The sequence below is a fragment of the Pelodiscus sinensis genome, chromosome 4 (genome assembly GCF_049634645.1).
Source record: "Pelodiscus sinensis isolate JC-2024 chromosome 4, ASM4963464v1, whole genome shotgun sequence".
In the NCBI taxonomy this organism is placed as follows: domain Eukaryota; kingdom Metazoa; phylum Chordata; order Testudines; family Trionychidae; genus Pelodiscus; species Pelodiscus sinensis.
The window spans coordinates 115,061,753-115,084,627 of NC_134714.1; the positions used below are offsets into that span (position 1 = coordinate 115,061,753).

The 22,875-nt window shown below is 38.5% G+C and overlaps 1 protein-coding gene across 3 annotated transcripts in view; it reads right to left on the bottom strand.

The window, feature by feature from the left end:
• KCNQ1 (potassium voltage-gated channel subfamily Q member 1) overlaps positions 1–22,875 on the bottom strand; it is a 584,035-nt gene that overhangs the window by 167,641 nt on the left and 393,519 nt on the right. For all 3 annotated transcript variants that reach the window (XM_006134905.4, XM_075928134.1, XM_075928135.1), the window contains one exon: positions 4,848–4,923. In XM_006134905.4, the coding sequence (XP_006134967.3) occupies positions 4,848–4,923 (76 nt within the window). The remainder of the gene's footprint in view (positions 1–4,847; positions 4,924–22,875) is intronic.

Below are 22,875 nucleotides of genomic sequence, written 5' to 3' on the forward strand. Positions count from 1 at the left end.
AGGCAGCCTATGGCCTGAGGGCCACATGCAGCCAATTGGGGTTCTATGTGTGGTCCGCAAGACTTTTTGTTTACTTTGTGCCCATGCACAAGGTTGCCAGATTCTGCTGGTTTTCATCTACATAGGTATTTTTCCCTAACTGTATTACAAAAGTGACACACACGTAAAGCAAGGGTATGTGAAGTGAGGTGCATGCTGATGGCACACATTGACTGTGAGCTGCCTCTGCATCCAATCAATCAGCTTCCCCCCCCAAAAAAATTTTAGGTATGCATATGCAGTTAACAAAACGGTCTTATACCAGGAGTCGATCTTGGTTATGCCAATCTTGCAGCCCACTGAGATTAAGAAGGGCCACTCCTGTAGCCCACTGACTAACCTTGGTTGCCCCTAACTGACATAAGGCATTACCCATGATCCTGTTAAGCCCTCAACATACCATTTTCTAGTAGACTCTATAGAACAGTGTGCTGTGGAGAGAAGAGAATTCAAAATGGCCACCCTTAAAGGGACAAGCCTCCCCCCCCCCCCTTTTTTTTTTTTGCTCAACAACTTTTCCCTCTGGGCTTTTTTTTTTTTTTTCTCAGCAATAAAAATCCTTGGTGTTGTCCATAAAAAAAAATTATTGTTTGGTGTTCCTTGGTCTTAAAAAGTTTTAGAAACACTGCTATAGAACCTTTCCCTCAATAGTGATGTATTCACCCTTGTGGAGACAATGCAGCACCTAGGTGGTAAACAGGACTTGTGCTGGTTTTCTGCTAAGGGGTGAAAAAGCTTCTACATGATTTTAAGCAATCCTACAGACTTTATTAGTGATTAATATCCTTGTTGTAGAATTCTATAGAATAGTTTAAAAACTTCTATTGAAAGACTATTATGCTCTGTGGCCGTGCCTAGTGATGCCATTAGACTTAGAGGGCTGTGTTATAAAATGGCCTCCAAATGGAGCATGCATTTCTGCTTTCCTCAGAAATGAAGTTGTCTTTTGGTGTTACTTTTCAAGCCATTGGACATGTCTATGTAGTCTCCATTTGGTTTCTCACAATGACTTTTTAACAAGTCTTTGAAACTGAGCTCTGATTGTCATTTTTCCTTGGCAGCCCCACCATCCCTTGTTGACTGATATCTTTTTCAAAAACAACATGTAGCTTCACAGAATTTGATAGACAGGTGTATCCTGAATAGATCTGGCACAGCTTAGGCACCTTGCTGCATTGGGACCTATTTTGAATACATTTGGGACATTTTCTTTATTCTTTCAACATCAAACTTCTGGACGCATAAAAAATAAATATTTAGGCACTGATCTTGCAAACACTTAACTTTAAGCACAAGTTGTCCCTCTGTACTAAGTCCAAATTTTTTTATTTTCTAACATCTTGATTTTCAACACCAACAAAAACATACATTTTCCACGGAAAGCAGACACTTTACATATTTAACTCTAAACATTTTATTCCTTTAAGGTTCCACTTTCTGGCCTACAATAGAACAAAGTAGATTTACAATATAATGTACACTCAAAGGAAGAATGCTTGATTTCTCCCAATTTGGTGCGAGTTTTTCAAAAACACATAATAGAAGCATAAATCCCATTGAAATTCAATGGCATTTGTGGTCTTTAAGACAAGTAGAACATTTTTTGAAAATTTTCCCTTAAATACCTTGGAACTTTTTGGAAAACCAACCCCTAACTTTATTATCAGAGATCTGGAAGTTTTGGATAGCTCCAAATAAAACTTAATTGGAAGATTCTGCAGCACATCATTAGCATGTAGAATGGTCTTGAGGTCTATTTCATTTAGATGTCAGCTGACAACTCTTCATTAATTTTGAATGGCTAAGACTAATTGTTAAAAAATAATTATACATGCTGGGAAGGTTAGACAACATCCTTACGCAATTTGGACAGACAGTGCGAAACATGTTTTCTTGCAGACGGGAAAACATATAGCAGAATGGAGGAGCCATGATGGCAAATTGGGTACCAAGCACAAATAATTTTAAGTATGAAAAGAATAGTCCCATTCTGTTCAGTCCAATGTTTTTTCAGCTTCTGTCTAACAACTGATCTGTTACAGAGGACTTTAGTTTACTTTCCAGGTAGATAATGTTGTACAAGATAATCAGGCATTTTTAAAATCTGTTTTTGACAAATCCCAGGTGGGAAGTAGATTATAAGGTGTGGAACTACTGTTAAGTCAAAACAAATATTTTCAGGGTCTAAACTTATGAGAGGAATGGTTCAGCAACTGGCAACACAACCAGATTCTAGAATGTGGGTAAATCAAAGCTTTATATAATTGGCAAATTCAGGCAGTTTCTCACAGTAACATCAAAAAAGCACATCTCTGACATCACGATGAACTCCTTTCGAATTTCAAGTCCCTGCCCCCAAAACATGGAGAAACCAGATTTTCTCAGCTAATTGGGTGTAAGAATTATTTTTTATATGGCAGAACACTGGATATTTCATTAATCTTATTCTCAGAAACAGCTAAGCCATTTAAATTGAAACTTTGCAGAAAAATGTGGCCTGAGGCAAAGACCCAGCATGGAAGGTTTCAGCCTGAACAGTTAAGGTTTGGCAAAGTTATAAGCAACCAGAGACAAGGCCTTATACTAGGAAGAATCAGGCAAGTCTAACTATAAGAGGCAATACCAGCTGTACCAAATTTAAAAATCCAGATGAGATTTTGTTTTCAGAAATCACTACACAGTAGCAAAGTAGTAAAATATTTTTGTAACATTAATACATTTCATTGGTGAAATCAGGGCCTAGATTTTGTGATTGCCAGAAATAAATGTGCCATTTTATATCTTATTAACATAGGGAGCTTTTAAGGGCTGCCAATAATTGTTGACCAACTTTTCAATAATTCTCATATTCCTTCAAACATTTAAAGTGGAGGAGTAACAAACTCATTTTAGATGGTGTGTACTGAAGGTGGGAAGTGTATTGTTAAGGATTAGGGTGGGCATATTTCCCTATGCTGAATATGGGTCACCTAGTAAAATTACTTGTATTCAAGAACGTTCAATGGGAATCAGTCAGAACTATGCAGTACAAACATTCAAATTAACATCAGGTTGACTGACCCCCTGTTAAAAAGAAATACTGTGTAGGTGGATTCTTTTTATTTACCATCTTTAAGGCTTTAGAATTCACAAGGAGGAGTAACACACACTCCCTTAAGCCCCCATTCATACATGGGGAGAGGTGACACATGTACACTTCAATACACCTATCACTGAGGGGTGGGGTGGCGGGGGGGGGGGGGGGGGTTACTGGCTAAAGCCCTGTGCTCTGGGTCCTCCATGCCTGGGAGGGCCCCCAGGACAGATTCCACCCCTCCCCCCCCCGTCTGGTACATAGTGCCAGATTTTCCTACGGTAATATAGGTCGGGGGTGGGGAGGGTTCACGTGCCCTCCTCAGATTTTTGTCAGGGTTCACACCAGAATGTGGCCAGCAGCAGCTTTCTGCACTGTACAGGAGGAAAGGGACAGGAGCTACTTTCAGCCACAGGAATATTGCATCTTCATCCCACCACTAGCCCTTGCATATCTATTGTCACTGTCGGCCACTTAACCCCCTACTCATCACTGGTGGGAGGCCAGCTGGTGAGCAGGGATACTGCCAACAGTAGGACCCACCAGTATTGATGGGGGGAGAAGACGACAAATATGGGACAACTTGCCCATTTTTAAGAAAAAGTTGGGAAACCTCCAGGACTTAATTATGGGACTGTATTGAAAATGTGGACATCGGGTCACCCTAGTTATGATTATTAATAATGGTGACGAAGTCTCTTTGGAAAATGGGACTTAGGTTCCCAAGCCACTTAACCCCTTTTGCAACTTTTACCTATTATGCCTATTGTGCCAGGATTTTTGAATGTATTAATTGAATGTATTACCATATATTTATTAATTCGAATTAGCAATTACAATAAATGGGGCTAAGACCTATATTTTAAAATGTAAAACTAAAACACAGAGAGGGAGATTTGCAAAAGGCCAAAGCAATATAAGGGCACAAAGCCCATTGACTTCCATTAGTAAATTGCTGATACAAGCTAAACTGATATGATATGATATGAGCTGTTTAAAATCAAACAGAGTGTTGACACAGGGGTTTCTATCAGGTCAACTAAATTGGTTTTAAAACACCCACAGCTTTGACAGACAGGTGCAACTTATTATTGACCAGGCCAAAGTTAATTTGCTATTGTTAAATGCTTATGTATCCAAAATACCAGCAACTAAAATGAAACAGAAGAAATGTCAATGTAGGCTACTGACATAGTGATAACTGATTATCTCATGAACTTGGAGAGGGGTTTCTTACTTTTGGAGAAGGAACAAGAAAAAGGAAGCAAAAACCTAGCAGTATGTGAACAAATTTCCATCACTATCCCTTATCAGGATTTCATTAACATCGAGTACAAGATAGAAAACAAGGTTAAGGTAGTATTTTAATCTCTAAGTCTACTGAGTCAGCATGACAGTAACTCACAACTCAGAATTAATGAAGACATATGAGAATGTTTGTATTGCAAGAATGAGACGGAGATAACAGCAGGTGAAAGGTCAAGTCCATTAGCAGAAAACAACATTTTAATTCAGGCTGCATTTCAGCAGCTTAGCCTATTCCCAGTATGTCCACAGTTGACTAACCTGCTGCTAAACAACCACCCCATTCAAGGACAGAGAGAATAGTGGGTGTGACTCACCATTACGGACTTGAATTGTGCAAGTCTCTTTTTTCTTAAATGCATAAAAGAAACAATAAGCCAGGAATATAAAAGGGTTTATTTAGAAAACCAAACCTCTGTTCAAAACGTACCTGAAACTTTTTCTTTGCCACAAAGTACTGCATCCGACGTATCACCTTAATAGCAGCACGGTGGTGTTCTCGCAGCCTGTAGGAAAAACGTTATGAGTGAGTTGGATCAAAGAGAACATCTCCAGCCATATAATAAGGATAATAACTTTCAGTAAGGGCTTTCGTGACAAGTGGATGTTTATGAAAGAGGCAACAATTCCTTCCAGGCCACAACACACCGTTATTGGGACCACACACATACACACAATTTTATCTCTACGACTTACGCTTAATGTACTGCACAATGTTAACTTGTGACCATATGACTCTCTCCCTGAGGCTACGTCTACACTGCAGAGTTTTTGCGCAAAAACTCGTGAAGCATCCACACTATTACAAGTGCATTCTTGCGCAAGAAAAAGTACAGTAGATCATAAGAACACAGAGCTTTTTGCACAAGAGTTATTCCTCTTTCTATGAGGAATATGCCTTTTTGCGCAAGAGCTCTTGCGCAAAAAGGCACGTGTGGACGGGCAACAGGGGTTTCTTGCACAAGAAACCTGTATGGCTAAAATGGCCATCAGAGCTTTCTTGCACAAGAGAGCGTCCACACTGCCATGGATGCTCTTGCGCAAAAGCACAGCTCTTGCGCAAAAGCACATGGCAGTGTGGTCGTGCTCTTGCGCAAGAACTTTTTGCACAAGAACTCTTGCGCAAAAAATTATTGCGCAAGATGCCTGCACTGTAGACGTAGCCTATGTCAGGTGTAAAATGAGGTTTTCTGCGGTAGAAAAAACTGCTGTGAAGTTTTTTAGAAAAAAGGCCACTTTTTTTGAAAAAAGCCCTGTAGTGTAGACACACCCTCTCACATGAAGGTCTTTTACATGTCTGAATCTCTTGCAGAGCACAACTCAGCAGTATTATTAGCCCTACACATAATCTATTTTTTTTTTCTGAGTAGCCACACATCTCCTCCAGCAAACTGGTTTTCCACAGTAACTGGTGAAATTTCATCTTCATTCACAAATTTACTCCTCCCTGTCTGGAAAACCAACCATTTTCATTTAGAATGGCCACATTGGTTCAGACTGATGGTCTATCTAGCCCAGTATCCTGATTTTAACAACGACTAGTTCCAGATGCTTCTGGCAGTTGGAGGTTTACAGACACCTGAAGCACGACTGTATCCTGACCATCTTAGCTAATGGCTATTGATTGACCTATCATCCAGGAAATTAGTTTTTTTTTAACCCTGTTATATTTCATCCCATGGCAATAAGTTCCACAGGTTGACAGTGCATGGTATGGAATACTTCTTAAGTTTGTTTTAAACCTGCTGCCAGTTAATTTCATTGGGTGACCTCTTGATCTTGTGTGACAGTGTGAATAAAACTTCCTTATTCACTTCCTGCACACCATCTGTAGTTTTACAGACCTCTGTCAGTGCCCCCCCCCCCCCCTTATCTCTTTTTTAAGCAGAACAGTCTCGGTCTTTTGGATCTCTCCTTGTATGGAAGCTTTTTTATACCTAATAATTTTTGTTGCCTTACTATGCACCCTTTTCAGTTCACATGTATGTTTTTGAGATGGGGCACACATTATTCAAGGTGTGGGTGCACCATGGATCTGTACAGCAGCATTATGAATTTTTCTGTTGTATTATCTACCTCTTTCCTAATGGTTCCTAACATTGTTATCTTTTTTGACGATGGTTGCATACTGAATAGATGTTTTCAGAAAACTATTCAGAATGACTCAAAAATCTTTCTGGAGTGATACTAGCTAATTTTGACCCCAACACTTTGTACACATATTACTGTTTATGTTTTCCAATGTGCTTTACTTTGCCCTTATCAACAATGAATTTCATCTGCCATTTTGTCGTCCTGTTTTCCAGTTTAGTTCAGTTTCCAGATCCCTTTGTATCTCTTTTCTGTAAGCTTTGGACTGAATTATCTTGGGTAATTTTGTATCATCTGTAAATTTTGTCACCTCACACTTCATCTGCTTTTCCAAACCATTTATGAATATGTTGAATAACACTGATCCAGTACACATTCTATCGGGGTCAGCTATTTCTCTCTCTGCTGTGAAAACTGACCTATAGATAGCATCCTGTCTTTCAACCAATTACTGATCCATGAGAAGATCTTCCCTTTTAATCCCAGGGCTGGTTACTTTCCTTAAGAGCTTCTGTTGAGGGACCTTCTTAAAGACTTTCTGAAAATCCAAGCACACTGTATACATTGGATCACCCTTGTTCACATTTGTTGACCTCCTCAATGAATTCTAATAGATTTCCGTTTACAAAAGTGGTGTTGACTCTTTCCAAACTTACTGTATTTATTTATGCATCTCATAACTGTGTTCATTATTATAGTTTCAACCAATTTGCTTGGTACTGACGTTAGACTTACAGGCTTATATTGCCAGAATTTTGTCTGGAAACTTTTTAAAAAATATGTGTTATATTAGCTACCCTACAATTATCTGATATGAAGCAACTTTAAGTGACAGGTTACATAAGCACAGTTAGCCCTGAGATCCTCTTGGATGAATACTATCTGGTCCTATTGACATATTACTGTTCAATTTACCAGTTAAAATACCTTTTCACAGAAAAATGTTAGTTTTTAACCTGGTAAGAATTGCTTCTCGTTTTCATAACTCCTTATTCACCCCACCACATGCGGTTTTCTAGCACAGCCGTTTTTAATCACTCTTTGTTCAAATGTTAATATTTACTTCTATGAAAGGAAACCAGAAAACTGAAAGACGTTTCTTTTATTCTTCTACACCACATCCCCTTTAGAAACTCCCACATAATACTTGTTGTTCTGTTAACACTGAAAATACCTGAGACCCTTCATACAAGGTTCCCCTGCTAACCAAGGATCAAATGTTTTTGCAATAAAAGAAGGAATAAGGATTTTAATTAATAGCCAAGAATATGATTCTCAGTTGTTTGATGTCTTCTGCAAACTGATAACAAATGCTTTTGTAAATGTAGAGTTTAAACATTAACTTGCTATATTTGATTGTATGACCATCTGTAACACCTTGGTAATCCCAGGCAGAAAGGAGATGTATTAACAAAACTATAATTTCAGGAACTCCATCCTATGTGCATATTTTCCAACCAGCTGTATAGTACATTTTCCTTTTTTAAGCAATATTTTCATGACTTGCTGCACACTCCTGAAAATCTTTTAACTGCAAGTTGAGCACTCTAGAAATCTAGCCCCTACATTTCACAGGTTTGGACTTGCTTAGCTTTAGCAAAAAGTTTTGTAAATATTTCATGTGGGTGGGGAGAAAGAGAGCTGAGTTATTTAAAAAAAGACCATTTCCTTTACATATTTACATAAAACCGTGGATTAGACTCTATGATAAACTTTCGTTAACTTAATTGATATCTCTGAAGTGACCTGCAAGTAAATATTTGAGTGCTCCTAATAATGAAGAGAAGTATCCCACACATCATTATCTTAAAATTAAGCTTAAACATTTTATGCCCATAAAATCCAGATCTACAATCACTGACTCTGGCTTCAGGTGACACTACAACATACATGTTGCTGGTCAAAAGCCAGATAAGGCTTTCCCCCACCTTTCCTGGCAAGGTTTCAAAGTTATTTCATTCTCTTTCTCTGAACTCTCTCCTTCTTTAAGTGAATTTAATGTTGGTGAAAACAATCCATCCCTAATGGCTTGTTTTCCACTGCATAGGTACAGCATGACAATAGCTTGCAATGCACAGTAGGCTTGTTGTCAGGGTCATCTCAGGAGGTGGGAAAGATATGATAGTTTTAGTGTCTATTTGGTTTTCAGCCATAATGTTGGCAGTGTCGGTTTTAGCAGTGGTGACAATGATCTTGGATCAGAACCAAGAATTTATTTCACATAGCTGATTGAGCACCTATAAGCAAGCAAATGATTTTCAGTTGCTGTCAATACAATTTGAAATGAATTGGTGTTATATTGTAGAGATGAAAGACCTAAATTGAACCACCTTTTGTAAATAAGTTTAATGTTGATAGCATAAAAGGCTACAATAAAAAGAAACCCACACACGTTAGCAAAAAGCAAAAATAGTCTCAGTATTGAGCCAAAAAATATCCACCCCCCCAAAAAATAATTACACTAGCAAAAAAATCATGAGATCAAAAGATATTAAAAACATTGGTTCCTTCTCGCTTTCTGAGACATTAAGGGTGCGTTCGCTGCATCTTTTCAAGGTTTTCTGCAACCTCGAGGGCCAGAAACATAATGAAAGCTGAGATTCTCATGCAATATCATGATTTCAGCAACTGGGGCTTTAAGGAAATTGTGGCAACAAAAAGGAGTTGGCAACAAAAAGGAATGTCATTGGCAATTACAAACAGATCTGTTTAACACAGTCCCTGCAAACTTTTATTCACACGTTTGACTTTACAGATGTGAATAATCCTGTTGACTGTAGCTGACTAACTTGGACTTCAGTGGGATGGCTTATATCTATAAATTTAAGCATGTGCCTAAATGTTTGCAGGATCTGGGCTTTGGATTGTATGCCTTTTACACAGACATTCTTTCTCTGTGCTTTTGCATCTAAGAGTATATTATTAGCGCTCAGTTAAAATAAAAATAAATAAAACATAATGAAGCTTATCTGTCCCTTGACAGGCACTGATTTTTTTCATTATAAAAGGCACATAAAACATAGGACATTTAAAAACTAAAATAAATGAAAATGTCACCCATGCGAGCTGACAATTGTGTACAACATCCACACGCACAAACTATGATAGTGGAAAGCAAATACATAACAATGACAGGCACACTTGTTATTCTTTAAAGAATTTATGCTTATCAGTGAAAACCATGTGTGCATTATGCTGCGATAGATCAGAATCAGTTTACCCACTAAATGCCTTGACAAATAGTTGATGAACAATATGTTACACCACATTCAGCAATGCTAATTTGACTGTAATCCCAAATGCAATGGAAGCACAGCTGCAGTCAATAATATATATTCTGACACTCACAAACACTGTACACAGATCACGAGATTTCCATTGGGCTTGGAATGGAGAGATGGAATAACAAATAAACAATGGAATGGTTAACACCACAGGAATTGTGCCTCTGAATTGACTGAGATATACTTAGAGGGGCAGTTTTAATAATCCCTTGAAAACTGAAAGAAATACGAGGCAAGTAGGGACAACGGATTAATACAAACCAAAACCAGTTATATTCTGACATTTACGGACAAGGCTTTACATTTGCACTCAAACACAGTAATAATGCATGGCTGTCGGAGGCACTCCTTGTAATAACACAGTCGGGTGTGAAAAACCTAACACATAACTTAGTGAGTCAAGCCTCAATACCATACGTTAGACGAAATTTATGCCGTAGAATTGTTGGCGTTGGGCTTCTTTCTTTCTTTCTTTCTTTCTTTCTTTCTTTCTTTCTTTCTTTCTTTCTTTCTTTCTTTCTTTCTTTCTTTCTTTCTTTCTTTCTTTCTTTCTTTCTTTCTTTCTTCCGCAACTAGTTTACTTGGTTATAATGGAAATCACCACTTGGAGAAATGTAAACTCTTCAGCAGCCAGTCAGAATTCTAAATCTGAAATGACAGCCTTACTCCCAAGGTTATAATATCAGGGCTGCCGATTTTTAGATAATCCTAGAATCATATGCTGATTGGCTAGTGAGAAATTTATAATGCTCAGCATATATTGTAATAGAGCCATTTAAGATAGAGCAAACGTGTCTTTGACCAAATAATCTTTTTATAACATAGTTTCCTAAAATTTTGACACATTTACAAAGGTATGTTCCCGTCCTGCAAGCCTAAAATTTACATAGACTCATGGTGAAGTGAATGGGTTTCTGCACAGATGCAAGAATCCACACCAGAAGTACAGATTGCATAGTTGGGAACTGAAGCCCCAAAACTGCAAATGAACTGGTGGGACACCCCATTGGGCATTGCTTTGTAGGATCAATATCTAAAAAAGAATTTCCATGAAGATACCTTTTTGAATATAATCTCTAAATGGGTTCATTAAATGCAGGAAGAAAGCAAGCTAAACCATTTTCCTATTTTTGTACAAAATGCAACAATTTTTCTGGAGAAAAGAAACATTTCAAAAGGTTGTTGTCCATAACAGAGCACACAATACTGACATGAGACAATTAGAGAATTGTTCAGTGTGAGGATTTGGTCATGTCTATGTGCAGTGTTCTACTAATTTAATAATATAAATTTTAATTAAGATACAGATATTTTATACACGATGAATTTAAACAACTACAATTCATTCAGTACAGGCTATAATACGTTCTTAGAAATGATGATTAAATATTAGGAAACTGGTAAAATGTATGCAATTTTCAATGCTTCTCAAAAGATTTATTTTTCTTTTTTTGTTCCTATTTAAAATAGGTTGTCATATTCCACTCAGAAAAAAAGCCAGGAAGTTCCTAATTTGAAGTTGTCACTTCATCCCGAGCTCACGTCAATGTGGTTTCCTTGTTTGTTTGTTTTTCATAACAACATGGGCTCAAGGATGGATTGGCAGCCTAAACTTTGGATTTCCTGCTTTTTGGTGATTTGTGTCACTGTCTTTGTGACGTACATGTTTGGAACGCATTCTCTGATTTTGCATTTTGCTTGTCTGTTTATTTGCAAGAAGTTGCATAATTTACTAAGAGGCAGTATTATATTTAAAAATCTTCGTCAATTTCATATACATTCTTTAGTAATTGCTAGCGCACATACTTGTTTCAGGAAGGTGATTCACATACAGATTTAGTACTAATGTAAATATTAGAGCAGTGAGGCAAAGGAAAGGTGGTACTAATTTCCTATTGATACTGTTTGTTGATTTTGTTCACTTGCACAATATTATTACCATCAGGACCATAACGTTTGCCATGGTCCTTCCAAGGTACATGGACACTGATATTATCTGTGGTTAAAACTCAATACTGTCTACCCTGGATAAGCACTACAAGAACTCAGAAGCTTAGAAGGAAGGAGTCGCAGATTTATATTTTGTACAAAATGCCCATTTTTCTGTAAGTTTATCGCTGAGTTAAGTTGAGCTCAGTGTTTAAGCATATTTAAATTCTCTGCAGTCTTCTTGGATTTTTGACCTTAGACAGAAATAAAGTACTAAGAACAAAGTCTGAAGTTGGTTGGCTTGAAGTTTTTGGCACTAATCTGTATTTAGACTTGAACTTTATCTTTAACACATCAGATTTTAATAATACACTTCACAAGTGAACTGGAATATATTTTCCACACAGGCACAGAAAACTGTGCCTTGAAACAAAATCTGGTGAAAGAAATTCAGAATACCTACATTAAGCCATTTCATTAGTGCAGTTATGTCTAATGAAATCTTTCATCATTTGTTCTCTAGAGCTTTTCAGCATAGAATTTGCTATGGGCCAAGGTTATTCTTGTCTTTTCACACATTTTGTCATTCCTTGAACATTATGCTTGAGGGAGCTGCTCATTATTGAGCAATGTTTTAAATGTGATGGGTTGAAATGGATTAAATTGCATCTTTTTACATTATACAACAGGAAATGCTTGACCACAGTACTAGAGACTGAAATCAGAGTAACTGCCTATTGAAAACAATGGGTGCTACCCGGCTTTCTTTTATTATTATTCATTGTTGGAACTTGGAAACCATTATTTACAACAGATATTTAGGAAAATAGACTTTTGAAAGAATCTTTATGATTTATTGAGAGCGCCCAGCAAAAGAACCTCACCCATAAATGATTCATTAAAACATCCTGAGGATGTATTACCAAAAGTTGCCCCTAAGTGTTAGAAAAATACAATGACACTGTCAGGACAATATGAGTACACAATTTAAATTTAGTAAAAATGGGCTTTGACCAAGCTTAACATTAAGTTAAATGTTTCTGTATTATTGTCAAACTTATAGAAACTGCTTATTTGTAAAAGAACAACTTTCTCTCTAGTATTTGCAACCCAAACATTCCAGCTTCCTGCTAATACATGATTAGAAACTGACTGCAAACACAAATTAAATTGATTAGTTTATTTTTTCAATGACTACACTGGGCTAAATGCAAAAAATAAACAGTGCATAAGTGGTGACAAGATTTTTTAAATTCTTTCAGTTTTAATAACCAACTGTGTTATTATTAATTAGATCCAGGCAAGAAATTTTGTCATGAATCAAGTATTTATTTAACTTAATCTTTTTCTGTATGCAAACACGAAAAGCTTATGAGTGTCTCAAATGAATTCATTATTCCAACTACTGAATCATTCAGTATTGCCATTAAACACTTTCAGTGACGTATTCCTGGTGTGTAGTTTGCACTTTAGTAGTCTGCTGCACATAACTAATGCTAGAAACATGACCAGTTTTGATTAGACTTATACATCACATAATACTGTTTCTGTTCCCTGATTTGGGGGAGATAATGGTTTGGCTTTCCCTGTGAATACTACAGATTACAAATTCAAAATTCAAGCATGTTCTGTCATATTCACTTCAAACTCAATCTTTTGGTGAACATATCCACCCATAATTTTTTTGGGCTATAATATCGCTGAATGTCAACATAATCAAAGTTAAAATTTGAATTATATTTGCAGGATTTTCCCTAGTATTTTCACAGTTCCATTAGTAAAAGATCAGGAAACCTGTTGTTTTTAAATATGAATTTTAAATGCTGCAGTGTCCCTTCAATCCACTGCAACTTCTATTTAACACCAACCTTCACTTCTGCTCTCTTAAAAACAAAACAAAACATAGATTTAAACCAGAAATTACCTATGTAATTTATTAATCTCCATCTCTCTTTGCTTTAGAGACAAAACTGGTAGCTTGTTTTGTGGTTCCTTAACAGACATGGAAATACAGCAGCATCGCATATATGAAATATATACTATCATGTTGTCTTTGGAACTCTAATAAAGAAATGTGTTTAATTAACAGTAAAAACAGAGTAGTTGCTAATCAAAAGCATTTTCAGAAGAGAACAAAATTTTGTAAAGTATCTTTCCCACGGAAGGTTATAAAATGATTTATACAGCGTGCTAATGATGGTGTCTATGACAGTGATTCAGGAGAGCATAACTTTTTAGAACAGAATTTAAGATTTACTCAGTTCAGCGCCACGTAAGCATATGCCTGAATGCCAGGATGTGCCTAGAACAGGGATGGATTTTAGCATGTGCTGACTGATATGCTTTTGTGAACCTATGTCTAAATGTGCAAATGTGGCATCCAGAATGAGCTCAGCAAAAATGTAGCAAAGCACAAATGATATTCATAAGGGTAAGTTGGCCAGGACATTGGTGTAATGTCTCCTTTGAAGCATAATCTCTCTTTACAATGCAGCATCTCATTTATACCTCAGTATACTGGCAGAACTCAGTAAGGAACTCAAGTCTATTTGACAGTTGAATCTTCTAAGAACAAAATTCTGAGAAATATTTCTGTGGGACTGAGAGGATGGGCAAGGGCTTGCCCAAGGTAAAACCATCTGATGACTATTCTCGACTATAGTGTCCAGGGTGTGTGTCTTCTGTCTCTTCCCAGGTTCTTGTGCACGCCCCTCACCACATCCTCAAAGTATTACAATCATTGTCTCCTAGCTAACAGAGAATAGATCAGAGTCCACTGTTACAGTACTTTAACTGGTCAGCAGAAGACACATTTACATAGAATGCTAAATATTTTAAAACCAACTAGAAACCACAAACTCTGTTGTATTTTACTGAAGAGTCTTTGTATTATATCAAGCTTTAAAAAAGACTAAAATAGTTTGCATTTTAAAATTGGCCATAATTCATCTGTGCTGCCTACGTTCGTTCTTGTATATTTTGTGAAGGACAGCTAACTATTTTAAGTGCTGATGAGGTGCAAACACTATAGTTGAGGTCATATACAGTACAGTCTTTCAGGGCCAAATCCTCTGCTGGAGTAAATGGATGCAGCCCCAGTGATTTCATTGGGGTTCCACCCAGTTACACCAGGAGAGAACAGTGGCCCTCTCTTTGAAAGCTTAGGCTGAAAATCTGGTGAGAGCAGACTCTCTCATGAGATTGCATGTACTTCCTGAACAGTCTCTGGTATATATTTTGACACTGCTGCTTCCACTCTTGGCACCAGGATTTGCTAATTTACACAAAACAAACTAAAATTTGAAAAGAAAATATTCATTTTAACTCCAGAGTTTGGAGTAAAGATACGGCCCAGATCTCATTTATTTGTGATACTCATTCCTTTTCAGGCAAGTTTCCTGATACTAAATCACACATGCCTTCATGTCTTCCCTATCTACAATATATTAGGTCCGAAGAAAGACTTTCTTACATTGTTTTAAGGCCAAACAATTCAAGAGTAAGTGGACACAAGTGTGGTTATAGATAAGTAAACAGTTCATGGCACTCTCTTATAACCCTGATCTGATAAAATTAAGCTCCTTTTTTTACAGACACATAGGAAAGAACCCAGGGTTGTAACTTCACTGCATGAGAATTTTCGGAATATGCATACTGTTTTGCATCTACTAATTAAGAGTACATTTTACTTTTAAAAATGCTTTTAACTTCCTCCTCCAGCAGAAATGGTGACCCCTAGAGTTTACTTATATGAAAACAGAATGGGCCAAAATCAGTGATGATAAAAAGATTAAATAAACTGGTCAGAAAAAGGATATAAGTGGTAAAACAGTGTAGCTTGCACATATCTGTCCTCCAGTGAATGTGCAAATTTAATGTAACTTACCCATCAGAAGCATAAGGCATGCTTAATTAATAGGAATGTACCAGTACAGGTTGAACCTCTCCAGTCTGGCATACTCGGGACCTGAACTGTGCTGAACCAGAGAATTTGCCAAACCACGGGAGGTCAAGATTGTCTAATATTGCATTGCAAACACTTCCACTGCTTACTGGGCTCTTAGAAGACAATTACGGGTAAATCAGAGCTAAATCACAGCACAGAACACTGAGAGCAGGACTGGTGGCTGTAAAGAAACTTTACGGGACTCTGGGAAACTTGGCCACATGCACAATAAGTGGACATCCTGCTAACTAAAATCATGCCAGACCAGTGCTGGACTAGAGAGGTTCAACCTATATAAGAGAAAGCAGCCCTCCTGTCGTACTTGTTTTATACTCCCTGGTTTAATGCTCCACCAAGTGGCCCACTTGTACTGAATATCCTTGGAATGCCAGATTGATGCAAGTTATATACAACTTTATATACAATATGCAGCTTATGTGACAACTACCTCTTTATTGAATTTGTCCTGAGATGTCCATATGCCCATTGAGTTTAATCTTAAAATGGATGGGACTAGAACACCCACCATATGTGCGCTGAACAGATTACTAGAACTTTGCAAGTCTGCAACTGTCCATTTTTTCATATGGAACCATGTTTGCATATTGTAAATCAGATGTGGATACAAACTGTGTATCCATACAAGGACCCACACTTTCCATACACTATTTAACCGAAACCTGCAAAACACTGATTGTGTAGACCTTATCCCACCAAGGCCTTGAACCAAACTCATCCAGAGGGCTTTGGCTGTTTGCTTTTGCTGCACATTGTAGTTTATTTAACCATGCTTTTTCAAAAATATGCTGCATCACACATCTTTGTTTAGGTTTGCCATGTAATGCCAGTTAAAATCTTATTTAACCTTTCTTGCTTTGCAACAAAAGGAGGAATTCTTTATTGTATCCACAGCTAAAGTAGTTCACTGGGGAATTGCACTAGGTCAAAACAATAGTGCATTGCTTCTTATTAAATTACACATAATGGCTCCAGCCAGAGCCTCCTTCAATTTTTTTCCTCCTGCCCCAATAATTTGTTTTTCTTTTAGCTGTGGCAAATACACAGGCAAAGGGATTTCCTATGTTGTACAAAGAAATGACAGGGAAGGAGCCTGATGCATTGGTACACTCTAGTTTTTGTGCTCCAGCAAGGCACAGCAGTTGAAGGCTTCACTATACCCATCAGTTCTAGACAAATAAAACTACTTAGAAAATTAGTATTGACTATGGTCTCCTCCCAGTTTCCTCTGCTACTCCCTTTCCCCACAGTCAGCTTTGCTGTTACAATGAGAGGAGTCATAAGACAAAAAACACCAGAAAGGAAAGGATCATCACTTGGCTTAAACCGTTATATTCACCTTTTTTTTTAAAAAAAGGAAAGGGACCCAGATAATGCTGTTGAGTGATTCCCAACCTTCTACGCACACACAATGAAGTGCTGAGATCCCTTCTCCCATTTAGCTGTAAGAAAAGGAAGGTGGATACAATCTCTTTGCAGCCCCTAGATTGAGAACCTATGTACTATTTCATAGTTGTGTGTGAAATATGTCTGGTTTTAAAAAAAACCACACACACAAGGCCAAATTCTGCACTGATTCACAGCTCATGCAATGTCAGGATTCAGCGGGGTTGGATGGGTTGTTAGGTTAGCACAGCTTTTGGCACACTCTCTCTACTGGAACTTTGGATATAACTTACACACACTGATAAATGTGTTGTCCTGCAGCTACATTTTGTGTGTGTGTGTGTGTGTGTGTGTGTGTATTCATTGAGGGAAAAAAGAGGACAATAAAATAAATCTCTTGCAAACAAGTTTTTTAGTTTGTGAAACCCAAAAATAATGAATACCTCAAAAGCCAGGTTACACAGGACTGTGATATGGATGCTTTGTTTCCCTTTTGAATACTATCGTAAGAACAAAAGATAGAATCATAGCTCAAAACTGCAACTTTTAAAACTGGAAGTGCTTTCAAAGATTTGTTGCTTTACAATGGTGGAGAAACACATGGGATTTTAACTTGCGGAGAGCAGCCTTTCCCTATAAATCACAGCGTAATCTGAAACCTAGAAACAGCACAGGGGCTCACATTTATGGATTTAAAACAGATGAATAAAAAACTTGCTCTTAACCCTTTCCTTATAATTTCTTCTGGGTACAAAATGAACACTAATACACAAGATCTGAATGAAAGCTAACATGGTAAAAAATCAAGATCAATACAATCCTGAAAATGTCTAAAACCTCAGCTGTTTGACCAGCTTCCCTTAGGCTACAAGTGAAGAATTGTCCTAATGCAGAGTATTGTCAAATAGTTAGAGCATAATCCACTATTCGGACTGTTCTTTCATCAACTTTTATTTAAGCAGTTTATCTTGTGGAGATTAGGATCTCTTTTATAAAGAATGAACAGCAAATGCAAGCCTCTGGTTTTGAATGTCAGGCCATATTTCACTGGGAAAACTCCAACTAGAAGCCTGTCGTCTCACCATAAGGGTATAAGCTACTTAATCAGGCAAAAGGAGAACTAATACCAACACATTAGCAATAATTTTGTCCAAAGAAAATTGTAATAGTACTAGCATGATATAAGCAGAGTTTATTTATTGTCTTTTAAGGCCTCCACCTATTACCCTGGTGTTTATTTTGGCCCTTCTTTGAGTACTTCCCTATAGTGAATTTGATGAAAGAATACAACACTGCTGAGTAAAAATAAACACTTAAATGGATGCTGTTCACATAAGGAAAAAACATAACAAAATAAACTTAATTGAAATAGCAACACTGCAAAGAAACTTCAGTTTAAATGATATCACGGGAGGAGGTTCAGCATCTCATTCACTCACATTCAGAGCCCGAGTTCTAAAAAAAATAAGTGCTGGAATGCAAGGTCAGGAGGCGGGATTTTTGAAAACAGGTTCGTATTAAAATTCCAATATGTTTAGCATGAATAATCCTTGGTTTACTTTACAATGATTAGAAGTACTGGGATGCTGTCCCTGCTGACCCCACACTCCAAAAAAGTGCTGTAAAGGCTTTCTCCAATGTTCCAACATAGCTTGAGCCTTGCTTTCCATTCATGACATGTGTGTGTGATTCAACACAAGACTTCTTACTTAGGATTATCAACATGCACTTTTCATTGACACAAAATTGACACAAATGTACTGCAAAATATTACCCAGACCCAGACCCAGACTCAGTAGGCATTTTGCTTTACTCTTTCCAGGTACCAAGAAGGCATATCCATGTCGGCAACTAGGTTTTCCCAGGTTGCCTTAACAAAAAAGCAAGAGCCTGACACAAAACTACACTCTTTTCAGCTACAGTACCCAACTGGTACAAATTGGCATAGCTCATTTCACTTCAATAGGTAGGCCAAGACGGAAGATGATATCTCTTCTCTTTTGAGCAACCCCACATCTGACACTTTTACCCACTTTTCTGTTCTGTCCCTCCATGTTGCTGTTACTGTTTAGCCAACCTCTTCCAAACAGCTTTCCTCTCTGACTTTGACTCTATGCTCTCTCTCTTTCTCCCTTCAGTCTCTCATGTTCTGCCTCAGTGACCTCAACTTCAGTGCTGATGGTCTTTCTGATCCTTAGCTGCACATTTTCATATCTTCACCTCTTTGCTCTACTCACAGCTGAGGTGCAACTTTCATAGTTACTAAAATGGCCATTCATTTGGTCTCACCAAGCACTGGTCTCTCTCATGCTCAGTTGCCTTTCTCTGAACCGCATCTAGTCACTTTCAGTATCGCCCCTCAGTCCTTCTTATCCCTGTCATTCAGATTTGCTGTGATGTCCAGTCCATCAACACGGATGACTCAACATCTGCTCACAACCCTATCCTCCTTGCCTTGTCTTTCTTATACAGTGGCTGATTCTCTGATCAACCTAAACCTTTGTTTGCCCCTGCCACCCAACTCAAGGTCTGCCCTGTTAGACCTCCTAAGCCTTAGCTCATTCTCCCCTTCTTTCCCCCAACCCCCCACAATTTGCTTCCAACCCCATGGAGCATCTCTGGCAGAAATCCCATGACCAGGTTGACTTCCTCCACGACAAATTCATTCTCTCCTCTTGCAGCTCTACCAACTTCCTTGCTACAGCTTCATGTCTGTAAGTTAATGGATTCCCACACCTGCAATCGCAATTGCGTTTCACCACCTTTGACTCACTCCTCAACTCACCTCCTCCCCTCTCACTGCAGAGGATTCACCAGTTTCTTTAAAGAGAAAATGGAACATAAACTTTCCCTTCCCATTGATGGTTCTTCTCTTTCTATTCCCCCTTATAAACTCTCTTGTCCCCCTCACAAATAGGGTTGCCAGGTGTCCGGTATTCTACCTGATAGTCCTGTTTTTGCGCCCTCTGTCCGGTAAAAAAATTCAGAAAATACCGGACATGTGGCCGGGGGGCTGGAAGGTGGGGCCGTGATCAGCACTGGAAGCTTGTGGTTGTGTGCAGAAGCTGGGCGAGGGGGGAGTGGCTGGGAGGTGGGGCACAATTGGCACTGGGAGCCCTCAGCTGATTGCATCTGAAGAGGAGTGACGCCTTGGGGAGGAGGAGAAGCCCTGTCCCTGCTCCTGAGCACTGTTCAAGCGTGTTGTCGCGCCATAGTCCAGAAGAGAAGCCCGCAGGTGCTTTGTAGTTGCGTTTAGGCACCTTTCACGGGCGCTCAGCCAAAACTGACAAGGGTTGAATTTCTGCTTCTTCCCACTGGGACACCCAAAGACCTGGATATGGGGGAGTCACCTTCCTACCCATGGTCGCCCTTCTCCCCCTCCCCGGCAGCTTAGTGGCTCTTGGTAGAAGACACACAGGATGTGTGTTCGGCGTTAGTGGGGGTTTTTTTTTTTTTGCTCAACAAATTTTTAGCCCGTGTGTTCAGTATTTTTTGGGAGACCATCTGGCAACCCTACTCATGAACTTCACAATTTCTCATCTACTCTCCTCCTCTTCCAGCCCCGTATGCCCCAGTGACCTCACCTCATCCCTCCTCTTCCAGCCCCATGTGCCCCAGTGACCTCACCCCATCCCCTCAAGCCCACTATCCTGCCAGTCCTTATTTTTCTCTTTAACCTCTCCCACTGGCTCTTTCTCCTCACAATACAAGAACGCTTTAATAGCTCCCATCTTAAAACAAGCAACCCGCACACATATCATCCTTAGCCCCACTTGCCTCTCCAGCTCCAGCCCTACAGTCCTCTTGCAGCTTTAAGCTCATTGAGCACAATATCCATAATTACCTTCTGGTGTTCTCCTCTAATTCCAAACCTGACCCTCTCCAATCTGGGTTCCACTTCTGGAACTCACATATTGTAGGAGGAGAAGAGCTCTTGCCAAAGTCTCTAGTGTCCTTTTCCTAGGCAAAGCTCAAAACCAGTACTCCATTCATGCCTTCCTTGACTTCTCCAGCCACTTTTACCTTTGCCTTCTCTATTGCATTAAACATAAAATGTTTGTCTTCACTTTCAATGCCCTATCCATCACATTATCCACACTCATCCATGATTGGCCAGTGATGCCAGAGTCCATTGCCCACTTGGCAAATTTCAAAAAGCAAACACAACCTTTTGGCTTTCTCCCATGCTGTCCCTCATGCTTGGGAGGAGCTTCCTTTAGTAATCTGGAAAAGTACTTCATTTTCCTTCACCTTGATATCCACTACCTCACCCCCACCAAATCTTGACTATAGTTAGACTGCTGGAGTATGGATATCGGCACTTATTGTCTTATACCTTGCAAGCTCTCTTGGGTATGGACTGCCCTTGTGTTGTATGTATGTACAGTGCCTAGCACAAAGGGGTGTTGGCCCAGGGCTAGTGCGACTCCATCCTATCACAATGCAAATAATAATACATATTTACTAGCAAGCTGGGGTTTTTTTCTGTAACTTTATTTATTGCCGCTGGAAGCTTTTGGTTACCGGGTTTCATGATCAGTTAATAAGACAGATGTCCTACAGTAATAAAAAATAACTCTTCATTCTCAAATTTCCACCAGATCAGAGCAGGCAAGCTGATTTACCAGACCACATTAGAATTGCTTAGTAAGCACTTGGCAGATATCATGATAGAAAAAGGATAGACAATTTCCAGCTACAGCTTAAAAATATGAAAAAGTTCAATTTAGGACAGCAGTTGACAAAGAGGAAAATTAAAGACAGAAAGAGAGCTGGCAAGATGTGGTTCTGAGAATACTGTAGAATGCATTGTAAGGTGCTGAGAAATCAATCTGATGAGAAGCAACAAAGGGCATTTAGCAGCACATCTCCCATTGAAAGTCAATCAGAGATTGCCACTTAACTCCCATTTGTGCCTTTGAAAATCTCTGCAAGGCGCTCAGAAGAACAACTGTCCTATTCTTAATTATGCTATTCTTAATTATGTACACCATCTCTATTAAACAGTGATGACTTTGCAATAAAAATACACATATTAAATAGAAGAGTATTCTAGACAGACAGAAGTTTCTAGAAGGGTGGTAGCGGTATTTTCTCAGGAGAAGCTGCCCTGTTAGCTTTTGAATGAAAGTCCTAAAATTTAATAAATATGAAATTCCTCTCCAGTGTGGCAAAGTGCATCAAAATACCTCGGTAGCTGACTCATACCCCATCCGATTCCAGTTAGGGGTGCTAGTTAAATGTAGGATCTTGAATGAGGTACAGAGTTTTGATGTTGGTATATGACTTTGAATGACACAAATATTTTATTTAAATCCTTACCATTGTAGCCCTACTCTCCTTCAGCATTATAGCTGGTGGAGAGGTTAAAGTAAGTAAAATAAATATGGGCCTGGAATATAGTTAGCTGTACTCTGCCATTCATAGTACAGGTCTGAGGTTTATTTCTTTCCTATGCGTGGGATGCTATATCTGGAGAGAATGAGAAAGCAAGCAGAATGTACATAAGCCATAATGAAATGAAATGAAATGAAATGTTTTCAGAAGATTCAGACACATAGGGGATATTTGCATTACATTTGCATTCAGACACATTGGGGATATTTGCATTAGTCTTCCATCTGGTTTCTTAAACTTGCTGTCACTCAGTTAATATCTTGAGGTCATACTCAGGGTATGCAAAATGCTATAGAATTTTCTTTCATATTAGTAATTATCAATGATTCTCCCTCCCCATTTTGGAAAGTGGTATTAATTTTGTTATAGTGTTTTTTGTATGTTTTTTCTTTTTTAATTTTTCTTTT